Below are 17,295 nucleotides of genomic sequence, written 5' to 3'. Positions count from 1 at the left end.
TACGAACGCTGACGTATCTTAGGCATTTAGCAAGGTAGCGAGGCTCCGCCCATACACATGCTTGACCAATCGTGAATAATGATGTTTCGCCACATTTCCATAGAATCACGTAATTAATTCAAACAAAAGTTATCAGAAACATGAACACAAAAAATTATATAACTTGTACTTTAACTGTAATTTGGCCCACATCCCATCAGTTAACATGGAGGAGGTGGGGTTTATAACCTGCCATGTCGTCCATCTTAATTTACAGTCTATGGTTAACACATGCCAACATAATAAATGGGTGTAGTGGCCACTTTTAAACACCCGTGACATGATGATCCGACTGTACTATAAACTTTACTTAATTAACTACATGAATTAAATACATTTATAGCTATAGTAGCTGTCCAGTGTGTGATGGATGGTTTCGAGTCAGTGAGCAGACTTTACTCTTCATCATCAAGTCTCCATGTGATGTGCATGTACTGTAAATCCTTATATCATTCCCAGAGATATAATTTCTGAATGATGGCTTCACGTTAAACAAACCAGTTTGATTTGCCAGAACTCACAGCCACAGCAGCAGCAGCAGTTCACCTTAACACGAACACGGTCTGCGCTGACGGAGGAGGTGATTGATAAAAGCAGCATCAGTAATGATTTTCAGTCACGGCGGCGGCAGCAGAGCAGGGCCGCTGCGTCCTGTGTATTTATGCAGCACTGCCGCGCCACAAAAGATGCATGAAGGAATAAAACGATTTTTATGGTGAAACGTGGTTGGAAAACTGTCTTTGTGTCTGATCTATGAGCCCTCGCACAAAAATATCCCATATTCTGCCAACCTGTTGCCACAGCACTGAATCTTCAGCTGAAGACAAATTAGCATTTAAATGAGGCAAGTTATTTTCCTTTTTACGCCCGCTCTAAATTACCAACGCAGTGGCTTTGACTGAGATGAGACGAGGGAGACCGGCGGCTTTTTTTAGTGTTATTGACCCGGAAAAGGTTGAGTGAACACGCTCGCTCTTTCTTCAGCAACGCCCCTGCATCAAACTCACAAAGTTGAGCTGAGAGCTGCGGCTCAGTCGTCTACAACCACAAAACAACAATGTTTGGCACCAAGCAGCTTGACTGATGCAAGCTGTCCTGCCTACAGGAACACTCCAGTGATTTTCAACCTTATCTCTACAGTGCGAGTCACACAGAGGAACCTGAACGCACCTGTGCACCTGGCGGCACACGCTGTATCTTGTCGGAAGGCTCTGTTCACTTCCCCTGAATCCTGCACAGGATGATGCAGTCATTGGCTCATAAGTGGAGAGAAAGCATTGTTTTCCTCCATGTTTAACGTTTAATGATCTGGACACTTCAGGGGCAAAGTGTTATCAAAGATTCAGCCCAGATTTGAGGACATTTCAAATGAGGCTGGGATTTAATCGAGGGGATTCGAGTGGGTAAGCATTGATTATTTAATGCTTGAAGGCCAAAATAAGTTTTTTAATTGATTAGCAGTGCAGCTTTAGAGAGGCTTTAGAACTAGAGATCTGCTTGGGCCACAATTTTCTGGCTGAACTCATCCAAGCCTGAGAGAAAACTAATCCAAACCCAAAAGGCTTTTCTTTATGTCCGAACCCAACCCCAATGTTTTCCCTGATTACAGACACAAGTCAAGTTAATAGCCCCCCCCCAATGGATCGGAACTAGAATATCATCTCAAATTTATCCAAAACTGGCCGACCCGTCAGGTATCTAATCTGTATCCAGGACACACTCATCTTCATGTCATTACTGTCCAACTCCCAGCAGACTGCTCTGCTAAACTGAAAAGAAACAAAACACAAAAGAGGAGAAATACACGTAGGAGACGCAGACAAAGATGTTAACGAGATTCGAGAGCTTCTGGTTTAGGTTTGGTTTCTTTCTTTGTGTTTGATTTACCTGTGATCATGGGGCAGGTCACTTCCTGGTTCAGTAAAAAGCAGCATGGCTGAGGACCATTAAAGGCTGGGGTCAGCTGATTGGGCTGAACCATGTGCTGCCATATCATGGGGGGGTTTGAGATTCCCCTTGTGTGTTATTTAATTTGGCCAAACCCGTTTATATGTTCCCTCATATCTCATCATGTCAGGTCTGTTTGTTCACTTAACACCTCATTCGATTAGTTGTTATTTTGAGTATAGTAATATAGTGTTGACCTCATTTATAGGCCTGGTTGTCTGGACCCGGAATGTCTGGAGCAACTGACTCAGACATTTGTCTCAGGACCCATGTTTCAGGACGTTGCCAAGTCTCTTCATCTGGATGAAATAACTAGTCTCTATTTCTTTGGCTCAAAAAAAACCCAGAAAGGAGATTTATCTCCAGAACGATCTGTGAAAACTGAAAAAAGGCAATTTATTCAAATGAAATGAGCAAATCCGCGGGGCTTCCCCAGCCGGAGAGCTGAAGGTATGTGGTGTATCCCAGGACTGGAAACGTTTGCACAGCGTTTCACGTTCTCTGTATCTGGGAGGTCATTTGGAAATAGACTGCTGAGTAGCCTTCTCTCTGCCCCTGACTGGAAGGCTGTCTCCTCCTCCTCTCTCTCTCCATCTTTCTGCTCCGAGCCCCTGACTGTGAAACTCCATAAAGAGTGATGGATGTTGATGGAGACACATGGAGTGGTGATTATGGATCATCACAGAGTATCGAGGAAGGACAGAGACAGACAGACGGAGGCGGAGGAAGAGAGAGAGAGAGTCGAGAGCGGGCTCAGTGTGGTTAATGACAGAAGTGAGGCCATCTGATTCTTGAAGATGGAGCTGTTGCGCCACTGAGAGGTGAAAAGTTTCACTACTGAGACCAAGGTTAGAACACTTTTTACTATTATAGTCATATACAGCAGAATGTCTTCTGTAATATTTACATTATCATACTGTGTACTCTATCACTGGATGATGATGTTGATGATGATGATGATGATCATTATTATTATCATTATCATTAGGTATTTAACAATTATGTTTTATTATTATTTAAATAGTGCATCTGAATGATGTCATTTATAGTTTGGACTACTATGTTTTTATGTGATATATTGTGAAAGGTAATCGCAGAAATATAATAAGTAAAAGTTGTTTATAAGGATCAAACTCACCCCTGTCATATTTATATTATCACAGTTTATTTTATCACTGAATCCTCATTATTATTTGAATTATTTGTATTCATAAATGTGTAAGAAATGTTTCAATGGGGCATCTGAATGATATAATGCTAATTTCAATTACTTTATGTAAGTGTTAGAGTAAAATGATCGCATAAAACCAGCTGTAATGGATTTAAAAGTACTATATTCCTCTGCGAAATCTATAGATACAGTAAAATATTGCAGAAAACTGAATTACGTTGGTGCAGCATTTGAATAAACTGAAATGGATAAAACAGGAGCATTAAAGCAGAACGTGACACTAACAAATGACCTTTCATGAATAAAAGTGAGAAGAGAAGTTATAGAAAACCCCCCCGGCCGGGTGCTTCAGAGGTCGGATGCCCAGGAAGCAGAAAGTCCGGTCACCTTTCCTCTCAAACTGGGGCTGAGGAACCGTTAAACGAAGCTGCCCGAGGAGCTCTGCCCGCTCCCCGGATCACATGGGACCAGAAACTCTGCAATCTAGCTAATGTATGAGACTCTGGTTTCCTGAGGGAAGGGAACGAGCACATCACTTGTGCGAGATATAGGCTGAAGCCCTTTAATCACTTCTGACAAGTAAATGGACGTGGAATGCATCAGGGGAAAGTTCTGCCCTTCTCTTGGTCATATATTTAAAACCCTGCCATTTTTTTCCCTTCACATTTCTCTCTTCTGTGCTGGTCTGGACGTACTGTTCCGCCCAAAGGTTCAGAAACACACACTCACTATTTCATTACTCTGGGAAGCTTGATTGTAATGGAGACCCACTTTTTCCTCCGGCTGCCTTTTTTATTGTAGTTTCAATCTTTCTAATAACGGATTAAATAATAAACTCACAATATTAGACAGAATAATAAAAGAGACCATGAATGATCCCATCGATAAATGAGCAGAAACGCTCGTAAAAGAACAAATACAGGAGGATGAAAGAAATCCATTACAAGTAAAAGGCCAATCTACTTAAAGGATATTGACAAAGGGCCTCGGGTAGTTTGTAATTGGTCACAAACATAGACTGTAGATTGTAAATTATACTTAAGTCTTCAGTAAATGATCTGAGCTACTTTTTGTCAATGTGAATGAAGTAGATAACTCCCACTGTTAAAATGATGAGCTTTTTATATTAAAAGATATTTTTCATTTTAAAGCACAGCGAAAAAAGAAACAAACAGAGGTTCCATCAGATTCAGCTCGAGCCCTCTGGCCTGTTTCCAGCTGCCATTCAACACATGACACCGTCCTTCATGTTACTGCTGATGAGGCCCGTTGTCAAATCTATGCACGAAGTCAATTGTGCAGAGAAAGTGGTGTCAGCTCCAGTGACATCGCAGCGACAGGCGGGGTCACGGCTGGCACAGGAAGTGGTAATAATACCAATGCGGCAGATTTATGGAGGGACGTTCAGCTGGGAAATTTGCCCACAGAGCACTTCCAGAATGATGGTTGCTCAATTCCCAGCTGTAGGTTCCACGTGCGCTGTCCTGATGGCAGAGTCACCGGGGGTTGCAAACAAACTGCTCGGACAAATTGCAGGGCCGCGTCGGAGCAGGCGGACACTTCGCTCTGTCCGTGTGCCCGACTGTGGCGGGTCAAGGAGCGAGGCAGTGATACATCCAAGATAAGAAAACACAGGGAGCCGCAAGGACTCCATCAAGACGGAGGTCAGGGGCCTGAGCTCGCACAGGGCCCGCTGACCTCCAGCTCAGCAATGAGTCATGATTAAAGTGGGCTGGACGTCATTTAGGGACAAAAAGTAGCCGGTGAAATGTCCCCGTGACTCTTGTATCTTCTGGAAAATACAGGTGAACGGCTTCTTCACAAGCAGAGCAAAGAAACCACTTTTTTATAATATCATAGATTTGATGCCCTGAGGTTATGTGAGGAAAAATTGGTGTTAGACATTAAATAATTTTATCCCCCCCTCATAGGCATCCCACTTCTTTCTCTGTTTTACACACAACCTGTGCAAATTACCCTGCAAGTGAAATGTATAATTAAGAGCAATTTAAATGGATATAAATTCAGGAAAAGATTTGATATTTTTATGAGGGAAATTTCTGTATAAAAAAAAAAGCCCATAATAAACAGGCCCTGGATCTGTTTCTATCAGTTTGACTGGGCTGAGAGTCCTTAAAAACGAGAAAAGTCAAAGTCTCTTAGCTCCCAATCAAACAGCCACTGAGGCACCTGAGGAAAGAATCGAACACAGGAAACTAACTACTGTATACCAATGCTAATGAAAATTATAAATACAAAAAAGCAACCAAGTAATTAAAACTACAGAAAGAAATATTTACTCATTACAACAAAACAGGGGTGGGATGTTTAAATCACCTTGGTGGACTACAACATTACACATCCATGTAACTTCATTACATGAGTTGAATGTAATGAGTCACATTTAGTGTTTTCTGTCATGCTGAAATAAAGTGGCGGCAATAAATTGACCTCAACTAGTGTCTGTAAAGTGAACTTAACCCTTTAACCACACCTACATCATGTCCTTTTGATAATTCATGGATTTTTAAAAATGTGTTTAGGATACTAAAATGTATGAGTTTGTGCAATTTGGTGCAGCTCCAGATAACACAGGTGAATTTTAATATTGTTTCATTAGTGGACTGTTGAGTCTTGGTAGAGGTACAAGCTCTGTTGGACTTAACCCTCAATGGAGCTTGTACATTCCAGTGTTTTCCCCATTGTCTCTATTCTCATCAGTCAATGCCCCACAACCACAAAAAAACATTTCAGGGACTTTTGTCTTTACCAGACATTCATAGAACATTAAGAGTCAGACAAGTTATTTCTCAGTTTTTGTACTTTTATTGTTTCATTACAAAAAACTGTTTAGTCAAAGAGACCGAAGCCCATGTCGTCATCAGACTCCTCGGACTCGTCCTTCTTCTCCTCTTTCTTCTCCTCCTCCTTAGCTGCAGGGGCGAAAAAGATGGTTCATGTTTAATAACATTAAATATTTAGATTACACATGCTAGCCTTTGCGGTCAATCTGACAAAAAATGTGAGATGGGTGATCCTCAAAGCTAAATGATCCCAGGGTCTCGTTACCTGGGGCGTCTCCAGCAGTGGCAGCAGCAGCTCCAGCTCCAGCAGCTGGGGCTCCAGCTGGGGCACTACCTCCTCCAGCTCCAACGTTGCAGATCAGGCTGCCGATGTCAATGCTGGACAGAGCCTGAGACATTGAAACAGTCACAGGTCAGTGTCATGTTACATCTTGTGAGTGATGCAGATGGAGCCTGACAGTGTTGATTAGAGACACTGCAGTATATTTTCTATCATTTCATACATAATACTTCCATGTGTTTCATTTTTTATGTCCCAAGCTGTGGAAGTTAAACTGCACCTCATGCTCACTCCTCTCAATCTTAACCTAAAGTGACGACTCCCATAACAGATTGTAAATGTCGCCCATTAAAGGAAATTCAGTTGGAGCAGAGGGTCGTATTTTGTCCTACTTATACGATCAACTTCACCTACAGTGTCAGTGACCTATTACACCTTTAGGTACTCACATTTAACATTCCCTCTTGCAATAATCCATTAAGCAGTAAACCGACTCTGGGATGTTAACACATCACTTCTGTCCTGCTGACAGTTGTCTATATTCTACTGTGGAAGAATTTATCTCAGCTCAGGCGACTCTGAAATCCCCACAGGTTTAAACCCGCAAATGTAATAATCAACGTCTTCATGTCATGATACAGCAGCACTTCACATACGACTCGTCACATGTGTCCATCCCTCACCTTGGCAAAGAGACTTGGCCAGAAAGGCTCCACAGTGACTCCTGCAGCCTTGATCAGAGCATTGAGCTTGTCCTCCTGCAGACACAAGACATGTGGTTACAAAAAACAATTCATACATATACAGGTACTACTCCTAATATAAATAATGAGCATACAATATATTACAAGCTAGATTACTGATTGGTCTTCTGTCAATTAAAAACTATTGGCAGAAAATACGACCAGATTAATAATCACAGTTTAATGCTTCTAACTTAATTTGAGTAGGTTGACTGCATTTCCTGTTATGATTGCAAAATACATATTTTGGGTTTACAGTCTTTGAACATACTTTAAGACACCAACATTTCACAGTTGTCTGACAGAGTGAAAGTGAGAAAATAAGAGAATATGTATATGATGCTGCCTCAGATATGATCACACACGTGGGTTTAGTGCGCATGTGTAATATATGCAGCGGCAGCTCTGTAGGAAGTGGAGCAGCCTCCACGTGTATCAACAAGTCACTGAAGCAACAAGATGGATGAAACTTATTTAACCTGAATTAACAATATTCTGTAACAGCGGTTAAACCCTGAACTCAGCAGAGTCACACTCCTGATGATAAAAGTTTAGTGTTCTGGTGTGAAGCTTAGCATTAGCATTTCCTAGCACCTGTCATGAATGAATGGAATATAAACAACTTCAACCATTAGTTTACATATTTGTGACACGTGTTGAGAAACAACAGCGACTTAATTTAAATGAAACAGACACGAGCTCCTGACACACAAACCGGTTCTGACGTTAGCATCTAGCATGCCGCCATTTTGACAGGTACATGACTGTTTACAGACACCGGTGCACATTAATAAGTCATTTTAACAGATTTATCAAAGACCCGGTGTCTCCTCAGAGCTGTTACGGTCTCACTTAAGATTTCAGAGGCGTTCACCCCCAGCGCGGAGCCTCTACCGGGGTGAAACACAGACATGCAGCCGGGGCGAAGCGGGAGGAACCGGGACACTTACGGTGACGGTGACTTCATCGTCGTGGAGGATGAGCGCGGAGTAAATGCAGGCGAGCTCGGACACGGAGGCCATTTTAGATGTTCGGTTTGGTGTCTGCGGGGTCGGATGCCTAAATTTAACGGTGCTAGTCGCCGGATTGTGGGCCTTAGCTTCAGATGAAGAACCGAGCACCTTCAGGCACGTTGACTACCAGCAGCGGAAAGGGAGGAGCGGAGGGCGGGAGCTGCGGTTATATACCCTGCGTCAGGGCTGCGTGGCTCTGACGTCAGCACGCACACAGTGACGACAGACGTGCTCCATAGACGTTTATCAGTTCATAACTTTTTCTCTGACTTTGTTTTTTACTATAGAGTCAGTATAAAATATATATTGCAGTTTTCTTTATTAAAATCATTAATCTGATATTGTTTCTTGCCAAGTTCCACATCCACAAATGCAAGTTCACAACGGGTTACAAACTCAAACAGATAATAATAAACAAATATTTAAAGTACCTTAAATGCTTGCTCTTTTCTATGCATTTATTTATTCATTATAGATTTTGTTTAAAATGTTTCTGTTTAAATTAAATTACCTCAATTCAATTCAAATCTATTTATACAACATGTTCATATATCTTCTTCAAAATAGACCTTGGGTGTAGATGCAGTGTTGTAACTGTGCCCGACAACCCTGCACTCAAATCTAAACTATAGAGAATATGAACAAAGCCAACAATGTCCAGCGGTATTAAATCCACAACCAGTAATGTTCAGTCAGTTATTTTATTACATCTCAATCAAAAACACAAACATCACAATAAGCAAAATCATTTCAAGGCAAATGTGTGGTGCATCTCTCCTGGACGCACTCACACTGGAAAAGAAAAATCTGCACTGAATCTCTGAGCACAGACAAAATATATTCTGATAATTGAACTATGGAAGAAAGTATTAAAATGTGACTGTGTAAATCCAGATGTAGTAATACTTTCCACAAGTCTCGAACATTTACCCGTTCCCCACCATAATGTGAGTGTCTGTTTATGGTGACCATACAAAGCAGTTCAAAGAATCCATTTCACATTTGGCACTATCAGATTTTCTTGGCCCTGACACGTAAAAAATACTTGAGCAGGTGCAACTACAAAACTAGAATGGACGTAAAGGACAGTGTGGCTCTCAGAGGTGTCCTCCTGTGTTACAGTGCAGAGGAAGCCAGCGCCATTTAACATGTGGACAGAGCAAGAGACACAGACACGTTCAACTCAGCAGATTCTGGAATGTTGAGGCAATTTCTCCCCGTCTCCATGGCAACAAATCAGCATCCTCAAATCTGCTTCCAACGTAAGTTAAGATTCCAAAACATTACAGGAATCCATCCTTATCGCCATGGCAACAAATCTGAATCTTCTTATCTGCTTCTACTGCAGCCATCTTTTACGTGCATAGATTAAAAGTACATTATTTAAGTGATGCATTTATTGTTTAACATGTTAGGTGTCTTTCCCTTTATTTCGGCCTCAGTCATTTTAAAACATATTCTGTATATTATCACTTTAAAATGTAGGTGACACAAAGTCATTCTGGAATTGATCAGCTAACATGTGTTTGCTTTGTTCATGTGGTAATTCTGGATAAAACATTGGAAATTTCTACATATCTATGTTTTCTAAGAGGAAAATAAATTGTTGACAGCCCTTTAGGACAATTTCAGACAATTTCTAGAAAAGCACATCGGGTATTTTTCACAAAGAATCCATTTATGTTTCAGTGTCGTCCTCATTTTCCTGATTTCATGTTATATCAGTCACATTCATTACCAGGTTCTGACATGTAAATTGAATTCACTTCAACACTTAAGCTGTAATTATGAGTGGGGAATTGATTTTTCTGAGAGCTCTAATGTATCAGACTTGATACATATGGAATATTAATATTAATAATAATGTGAAAACGCCTTTTCTCAGTTTTTTCTCATTTTAGTCCACAGTTCAAAGTGGTTCAAACCAAATTTAATTGATAGAACATTGAAATGCTGTCTGAATGAATGACGCTTCTTTGATGAACTCAGCAGCTCTTGTGTTAAACTCCTGCATGTATTTATTTATTTGTTCCTCGAAGCAGTTACGACCAGGCTCAGGCTGTTTTAAGTTTGATTCCATATCATATTTACAGTGGTTCTCAAGGGGCAGTTTCATCTTAAATAAGAGTGGCACCTTGTTTTACTCTTGCAGCGTCGCATATAAAATGTTCCCTTTTGTTAAGTCAGTTCAAAAAGAGTTATAGATTGAACTTATCGATGTTACTGACCTGTCACACACTGCAAAACAAAACAACTCTCCAGACTGCAAAAGCCAGATAAGCAGATGTTGAACTTTCCTTGGAACCCTTCACACTATGGGACGGCGTGGAGAAAAAAAGAATCAGAACCAACAAGCGTTTTGATGCACTTGGTCCATTTACAACTAACTGATGACACAAAACACATGTTTCCCCACTTGCACCTGGACCATTGAACCAGCTCAGTTGACACCAGATGAGATCGGGAGAGAGCAGTGGACAGAAGATAAAACCTGCAGGTTCCAGTTCATGGAAAACAATTATCTGTGTTTCCTCTTTAGTCCTTGTGAGGCTTTTTTTCTTTGGGTTTCTCATCATAAGAAATCCCGTATTCATTGACTCTTGTCTTGTCAACTGGGTAGAGCCTGAGGAGAGAGACAGGGGCAGAGATTTAGAGATTCAGAGTTAAGGTAAGGGCTGGGGTTTGGTATCTAGTTGACAGGGTGGAAGAGAAATGGAATATGTTACTGAGGGTCCTAAGAAAGATATAAGTACAGGTTAGAGTCTGTGTGTGTGTGTGTGTGTGTGTGTGTGTGTGTGTGTGTGTGTGTGTGCGCGCACGTACCATCTCTGATAGAGGTAAATGAGAAACACAACATCGTCTCGGAAACATGCCAGTCTGTGAGACGTTGGCATGGTGATGATGAAGGCGAACACATCGTCGATGAAGGTGTTGAAAGCCTGTTGAAGATCAATTGATAAATATCAATACAAATTTATTTTACTCAACAGCAAACAAATCCTCCTTTGTTAAACAGGATAAGGATAAAAAAGAATTCTGTCCCAAATCCCATCATTAACATATGAAAAGAAAATGTAAATGAAGCCCACTTCATAAACACTGTTGTACTTATACGTGCTCATTAAGTTAATAAGTAATGTGTGTTGAAACCATGTTCAGCCGTCATTTCACTGACTGTCGAGGTTTTTGTTCTCACCTTGTACATAAAGGCTTTCCACGGCAGGTGGGCCACAGATTTCAGCTGTACAATAAAACAGAGAAAAACAAGTTAGTTTAATGTTTGTTTCTAAGAAATGAGAGCGAACATCTGGAAAATGTTGTTTTGTGACTCAATCTATTATCTCTTTTTTAAAACAGCATGAATGATCAATTTCCCATTAATTATCAAGACTGTTGCAGCTCGACATATTCTGATTTGTTCTGTCACAGTTTCATATTAAAGCAAAAAAATGTACACTTCTCATAATACAGAGTTTTGCCTCGTTTTTGTCTTGCCTGATACTCACAAGGTGTCTCCTTCATAACCGCAATTAAAATTCGATGCAGTTCTCTCCCACGAAAGAACTTCTCTTTCTGAAATATAATAAAATCCAGTATCTGTGATAAACTGACCTTATAGTTGACAAACAGTTGAGGAAGCATGAAGAGGAAGCCAAAGGCATATACACCTGTAGAGGTTACAAAACACTTTGATTAGCCTTTTCTTTAGAAACAAATAATGAAGAGCATTGATTGATAGTTATGAATTGATCAGGTAAAAGGGTGTGTGGGCTTACCATTCACTAGACTGTTGATCAACCACGAGTACCAACTATGACCGGGAGAGAGAGACAGACAATGGCATAATTACTACACACTTACTAGTTGTGTAGTAAATACTGTGCTTGTTATTCATACACACACACACCTCTTGTATCGTTGGTATACTAGAGCATACACAGCCCCTCCAATACACAGTGGGTACAGGAGGTAGGACAGATACTTCATGGCCTACAGAGAAACACAAAGCATGTGACGATTAGCTTATTAAACCTGTATTAAATAATTAAAGTCATGGTTATCTGTGTATGTTTGTCTTACCAGAGTATCATATTCCTCTGTTCTCCTCTCGGATTCATCTAATTTGCCAAACTGTTAAAACAGAAAAGACACAAAATAAAATCCTCTGAACACATTTTCAAACAATCTGCACAATGGTGACGTCATTAGATCGGAAGAAAAAGACAGTTGCACGCTTTATTTGTTCGTTGCAGCATTTTAAACTTCAATTCATAACTATTTCGCTATTAGGTCCCAGTCCATGTATGTGTGTCTCTCTAACACACAGACACACACAGACACACACACACACACACAATAAAAGACTAACACTCACTAACACACTAAACACATAAACCTACCAGGAATGTTGGTTTGCCTCCTTTCCAGAAAACTTGAATCTTAAAAGCCTTCTTCACTTTCCATACCTGCAAAAAAGAAAATATCCAAAATAAAAAAGATCTTACATTGATTAAAGAGATTCATATAATTAACCATTTTTAAATTCCACTTAATATCGCCTTTATTATGACTACTATGTTTCTTTCAGTCAAGGAGAGAGACATCTCAACTGTTATTCAGGAAATATTAAACATTCATATAGGTGTCGTATACAAAACAAAGAATTTAAACAAAGACGACACTCAATCCACAGAATATTTAATTAGACTTGGTCATAATTAAACCAGCAGTCGCAAAATTTCCCCCCAACTTTGTTAACCCCAAAGTCAAAATAATGTCAAAACAATGAAGGTGTTAAGGCTGAGAAAAGAAAATGATTATAATAACATATTTACATTTCCCTTTTGTTTTGAATAGATCTAAATCTCTGTGCAGTTGTGAAAGTGTGTGTGTGTGTGTGTGTGTGTGTACTTGCTTCAATGATAGAGCCGACTCCAGCGGGTATGAGGACAAGCAGGCTCGTCTGCTGGTCCAACAAATAGAGGAAAATCACGATGGTGCTGAAACATCTCCAGAGCACTGAAAGAAATAAACATTTCACACTTTGTTAGTGAAACACTGCTGACAAATCACCTGGTCGATGGATAACACTTAATAAAGCAAAGATAAAAGTATTGCCACCTCTTTAATTATTTCCTAAGCTAAACTGACATTTGGCAGATGGCTCATTTTTGCAGACAGCGGTCAGCAATCATGCAAAAAAACATACATATATAAATATTGGCAGAGAGAACAAAGTGACCCACCTGCTTTGCTCGACATTCCCACCATGCTTTTCTTCTCCTTCCAGAAGCTGATGTCGTTCTTGAACGCCAGGAAGTCAAAGAGAAGCTAAAAAAGCAAAAGTTCAAGGTCATATGTGAAAAGAGGGTAAAAGATTTCCTCTTACGAACGCAAGTATCAACTGCATATAAATCAGAATCAACAACTGATGATGGGGCAGCATTAGAATTTAGGATCGTTTAAACCTTTAATGTTTGGTCTGTTATACTGATTTTATATCTGGAGAGAATGGCTGCAGTTTGTGAGTTGGAAAATCATACAATGCTTAGACTTTTGCATTAGGCCAATTGTCTCCGAGCTCTCTTCCATTTTATTTAGTCCAGTGGAATGTGGCTCTTATGTGGCAGAGCGATCTGAAGTCGGACTCACATGGAACGCAGCTACAAAGAAGGTCAGAGCCAGGAAGTAGAGGTTGGTGTCCACAAAGATCCCTTTTATCTCATCAGCATCTTTCTCTGTGAAACCTGGAAAAACATGAGGTGTTAAGACAGAAATAATCACACAGGGACCAAACTGAGAGTGAGAGAGAGAGAGGGGGGGGGGGAAACATACCGAACTGCTGCAGAGAGAAAACAGCGTCCTGCATGTGGATCCAGAAGCGCAGCCTCCCCAGAGAGATGGAGTCGTAAGAGATGGTCAGAGGAAGTTCATTGGAGGTGCTGTTGATCTCCTGCACACACAAACAAATGAATACACACACTTGTCAGCTCATCAGGGACTTTTTATTGATATTATTCTGAGGCAGGAAGCATTTCATAGCTGAGGTTTGATGAAAATAAACCAATATAGGTCTGAATAATTTCTCTATTCAAAAGAATGACTCAGTGAAATGTGAATTTAACCACCAGGGAGTCAGTTGTCAGCTGTGTGTTACATAATATTTATTTTAAAGGGAAAACTCACCACGAGGTCCTTGACCCGGTTGCTGAGCTCATCGACAAACAGCAGAGGTAGATACACCATCTTTTTACCATCTTGGAATCTGAAACATAGACAAAGAAAACTGACTTTTGTGGTCTCCATTGGTCGGGTATCCAAAACGCGACCAAAACGTGTTCATTGTCTTACGCTCTGAGGTATCTGTGGACATCACTCGGCAGGTTCTCTCTGTCGAACATGAAGTGATCGCCGACAATGTTAAGTGTCAGGAGCGTACGCCAGTGGGAAACCGGGTGATCCGACGTGGAAGAGGCTCCACTTCCTGCTCTGCCCCCCTCTGCATGGTTACCCTCACCTAGTTTGTTCATCTGGCCTTCTTCATTCAGACCCTGTAACGTGAAGAAGAAAGTTTTCTTAAAGAAAGGATCAGAAGACAGGATTCACACGTGTGCAGCATCTCTCGGACTGACATAGTGAAGGGTTCAGTGAGAAAACCTGATCATGCATACCAGTGGTTGATCCTCCCCGGATATCAAAGAGATCTCAGGCGGTTTGGGGATCATGTACGTGGTGAGCTGAGCCACAAGGTGGACCTGCCGAGGGTCCTGCCAAGGAGTGATGCCAGCCTGATGGACGAATATTAGTGCAAATAACGTTCCATTGTTACGGGTCTTCTTAGGGAGGGAGACATTTACTATTCTGAGGGAAAGAAAGAGAGGAAAGATGATGCATGGGCTCAGTGTCATGTTCCAAAAGTTAGTATTTCTTAAAAGATGATATTTCATGGTTTTCTGATTCAAATTTCTACATATTTAGAATAGCACTTTGTGATTAAGCATGAAAAGAACTATATAATAGAAACTTTTATATTAACCAATCAGATCTGACCCCAGGAATCTTCCCACCAACCTCTCAAACTTGCTGTTGACGTCAAAGTTCTCTTCCCTGTGGATCAGGGTGTGTCCTCCCTCTGCATTGGGCCGCAGTGCAGTGTAGATACTTAACTAGTAAACAGACACAGAGATATTACAGGTGTTTTTACATTATTATCTCAACATATTTCATTTGTTTTTCATTTAACGGACATTATTCCTACACTGGCACTTCAACCAAACCAGCCACACAATCAGCTGAATAGAAGACAAAGTGGAATCGAAGCCGATCGATCGCTGGGACCATCCGTCTGCTTCACTGACCTGTAGTTTCGGGTTCTCTGCCAGGAAGGGTGTGATGCAGTTTTCGCCACTGGGGCTGTCGCAGGGTTTGGTGTACACGATCCCGTACATCACCCAGCAGGTGTGGAGCACGTACACCACGAACACGCCCACAATCAGGGTGGTGAAGGACGTTTTCAAAAACATGATGCCCCGCGCTGAGATGCTACCTGAGGAGAGAGGCCATACGTCTGTGGAGGAGACAGAGATGGAGGATTAGAGTGAAGTATGATGTTTAAAAGGGATTTTTTAAAATGTACTTAATGACATAGCTCGATTTTCCTGGCTTGGGCCTAAAGATTCAACAGAAAGCCAGTGTTGGTGTTAAGACATCCGTAGAGACATAAATATGACACCAATTCGATTTTTAAGCATTTCATTTCATATCTTAAGGAGACTTGTTTGCTGCTGTGACACCTCCGCTCTTCCAGGTAGGCTTTCCCCCCAGATTTTGGACGCCAAAAGTATGTCTGAGACTTCTTCTTAAAACATTATTTTATCGTAAAAACATATTCCTGAATTCATGTGGGTTGCCAGTTTGTTTTTGTTCCTTTATCCCCATTATCATTTAGGAAGTTCCATCTGTATTTTAACCATTTTTTTCCTGCTGTGCATCAACAAATAAAGTTATTATCATGTATTTGCATCCGGGCAAAACATATTTTCACTCTCTCTTTCCTTTCCATGGTGAAGGTTGACAATAAGCAGAGGGCAGAACTGGTTCCACTGGTTTTGTCATTGTTTATATGACACTGAGTTTTAAAAAGAAACGATGACAGACGAGATACCAGCGGGTCCTCATGTGTCGTCATGGGAGCAGAGGCCCTGACGCTGACAGAAACATTACACTGACATGATTTCCTGCAGCTGTTATAAGATAAGATAAAATAATCCTTTAATAGTCCCACAATGGGCAAATGTGCAGTATTACTGCAGCAGTAAGTCTTGGTGGTGACTTACCACCATTTTACAAATTGTAGGGAGGTTTAAAACTATTTAAAACAGCCTTGGGATGATTTAAAGTCACACACTTGTTCGCTTTTCAGATGCCTTTGTTTTCAGGTGTTTAATCGGACTGTAACACTATCGCTGCTCATATTGTGAAGAGATGGGAAACAAACCGGTGTTCAATCCACCAGTCACTCGGTCAGTCGCTCGCTCGGCTCGTTTCCATCCGCTTCTTCCAGGTCGTTAAACGCGACGACATCGTTGCTTCAACATCGTGCCGCGCTTTCACATCCGGCCCCGGGCCCGCCAGTCTGCGTCCAGGCCAAACAACAGCAGCTGCGGGCGAAACACAACGAGCGGTAAGCGTGAGGTGGATCTGATAAGAGTTCCGCCATTCGCTTCCGGGTTGGGTTCGCTTGGACGGGATTTGCGGGAGTCTCGCGAGACGCACGTCACCGAGACGTTGGTTCAAACCATAGACTGTATATAAAACCATCTCTACAGTTTATGTTTAAATTAAATATTCAGCTGTTGTGTATTATTAGTGTCACATTTTACATTTACAATAGTTTTCATATAATTAACAAACCATTTCATAAACAGGGATTTGTATACAAAAGTCCTGTGACATCACACGAGCCGCATCCCCGCCATTGGCCAGCCGTGATCGTATAGTGGTTAGTACTCTGCGTTGTGGCCGCAGCAACCCCGGTTCGAATCCGGGTCACGGCAGCATTTTTTTAAAGGAGGAAGTTAAACTGTAAATGTTCAATCTTCATTATGATCTGTTTTAAAACGCCGCAAAGGAAGAAACGCATCACTACACGTCACTACACAGTTATACACTTTCACAACGCTTTCATAAGATATAATTGTACTGACGACCGAACGTCTATCATCAGTTTCCGTAGTGTAGTGGTTATCACGTTCGCCTCACACGCGAAAGGTCCCCGGTTCGAAACCGGGCGGAAACA

General features: G+C 41.2%; 2 protein-coding genes and 2 non-coding genes across 5 annotated transcripts; 2 read left to right on the top strand and 2 right to left on the bottom strand.

Annotated features, from left to right (window-relative positions):
* Nucleotides 1–5,966: 5,966 nt before the first annotated feature.
* Nucleotides 5,967–8,150, bottom strand: rplp1 (ribosomal protein, large, P1). Its single transcript, XM_034599385.1, has 4 exons — nt 7,935–8,150; nt 6,925–6,999; nt 6,227–6,350; nt 5,967–6,090 (listed from the first exon to the last, which is right to left on the bottom strand). Exons 1-4 carry the CDS (start codon nt 8,004–8,006, stop codon nt 6,008–6,010), a joined length of 354 nt encoding a protein of 117 aa, XP_034455276.1. The 5' UTR covers nt 8,007–8,150; the 3' UTR covers nt 5,967–6,007.
* A 1,254-nt stretch (nt 8,151–9,404) lies between these two features.
* Nucleotides 9,405–16,737, bottom strand: clptm1l (CLPTM1 like). 2 transcript variants are annotated; one of them, XM_034600222.1, is made up of 18 exons: nt 16,495–16,737; nt 15,356–15,564; nt 15,069–15,163; nt 14,669–14,858; nt 14,349–14,548; nt 14,184–14,262; nt 13,833–13,950; nt 13,650–13,744; nt 13,244–13,328; nt 12,913–13,016; nt 12,398–12,463; nt 12,078–12,128; nt 11,905–11,987; nt 11,774–11,808; nt 11,610–11,665; nt 11,194–11,238; nt 10,821–10,936; nt 9,405–10,620 (listed from the first exon to the last, which is right to left on the bottom strand). In XM_034600222.1, exons 2-18 carry the CDS (start codon nt 15,518–15,520, stop codon nt 10,533–10,535), a joined length of 1,671 nt encoding a protein of 556 aa, XP_034456113.1. In that variant the 5' UTR covers nt 15,521–15,564; nt 16,495–16,737; the 3' UTR covers nt 9,405–10,532. The 2 variants fall into 2 exon arrangements, with proteins under 2 accessions (XP_034456113.1, XP_034456114.1); XM_034600223.1 differs by having other exon boundaries at nt 15,356–15,543.
* A 244-nt stretch (nt 16,738–16,981) lies between these two features.
* trnah-gug lies at nt 16,982–17,053 on the top strand. The gene has a single exon. It is a non-coding gene; the product is annotated as a tRNA-His (tRNA).
* A 169-nt stretch (nt 17,054–17,222) lies between these two features.
* On the top strand, nt 17,223–17,295 carry trnav-cac. The gene has a single exon. It is a non-coding gene; the product is annotated as a tRNA-Val (tRNA).

The sequence above is a fragment of the Hippoglossus hippoglossus genome, chromosome 11, assembly GCF_009819705.1.
Source record: "Hippoglossus hippoglossus isolate fHipHip1 chromosome 11, fHipHip1.pri, whole genome shotgun sequence".
Taxonomy (NCBI): Eukaryota; Metazoa; Chordata; class Actinopteri; order Pleuronectiformes; family Pleuronectidae; genus Hippoglossus; species Hippoglossus hippoglossus.
This window is presented reverse-complemented; position numbering and strand designations above follow the sequence as displayed.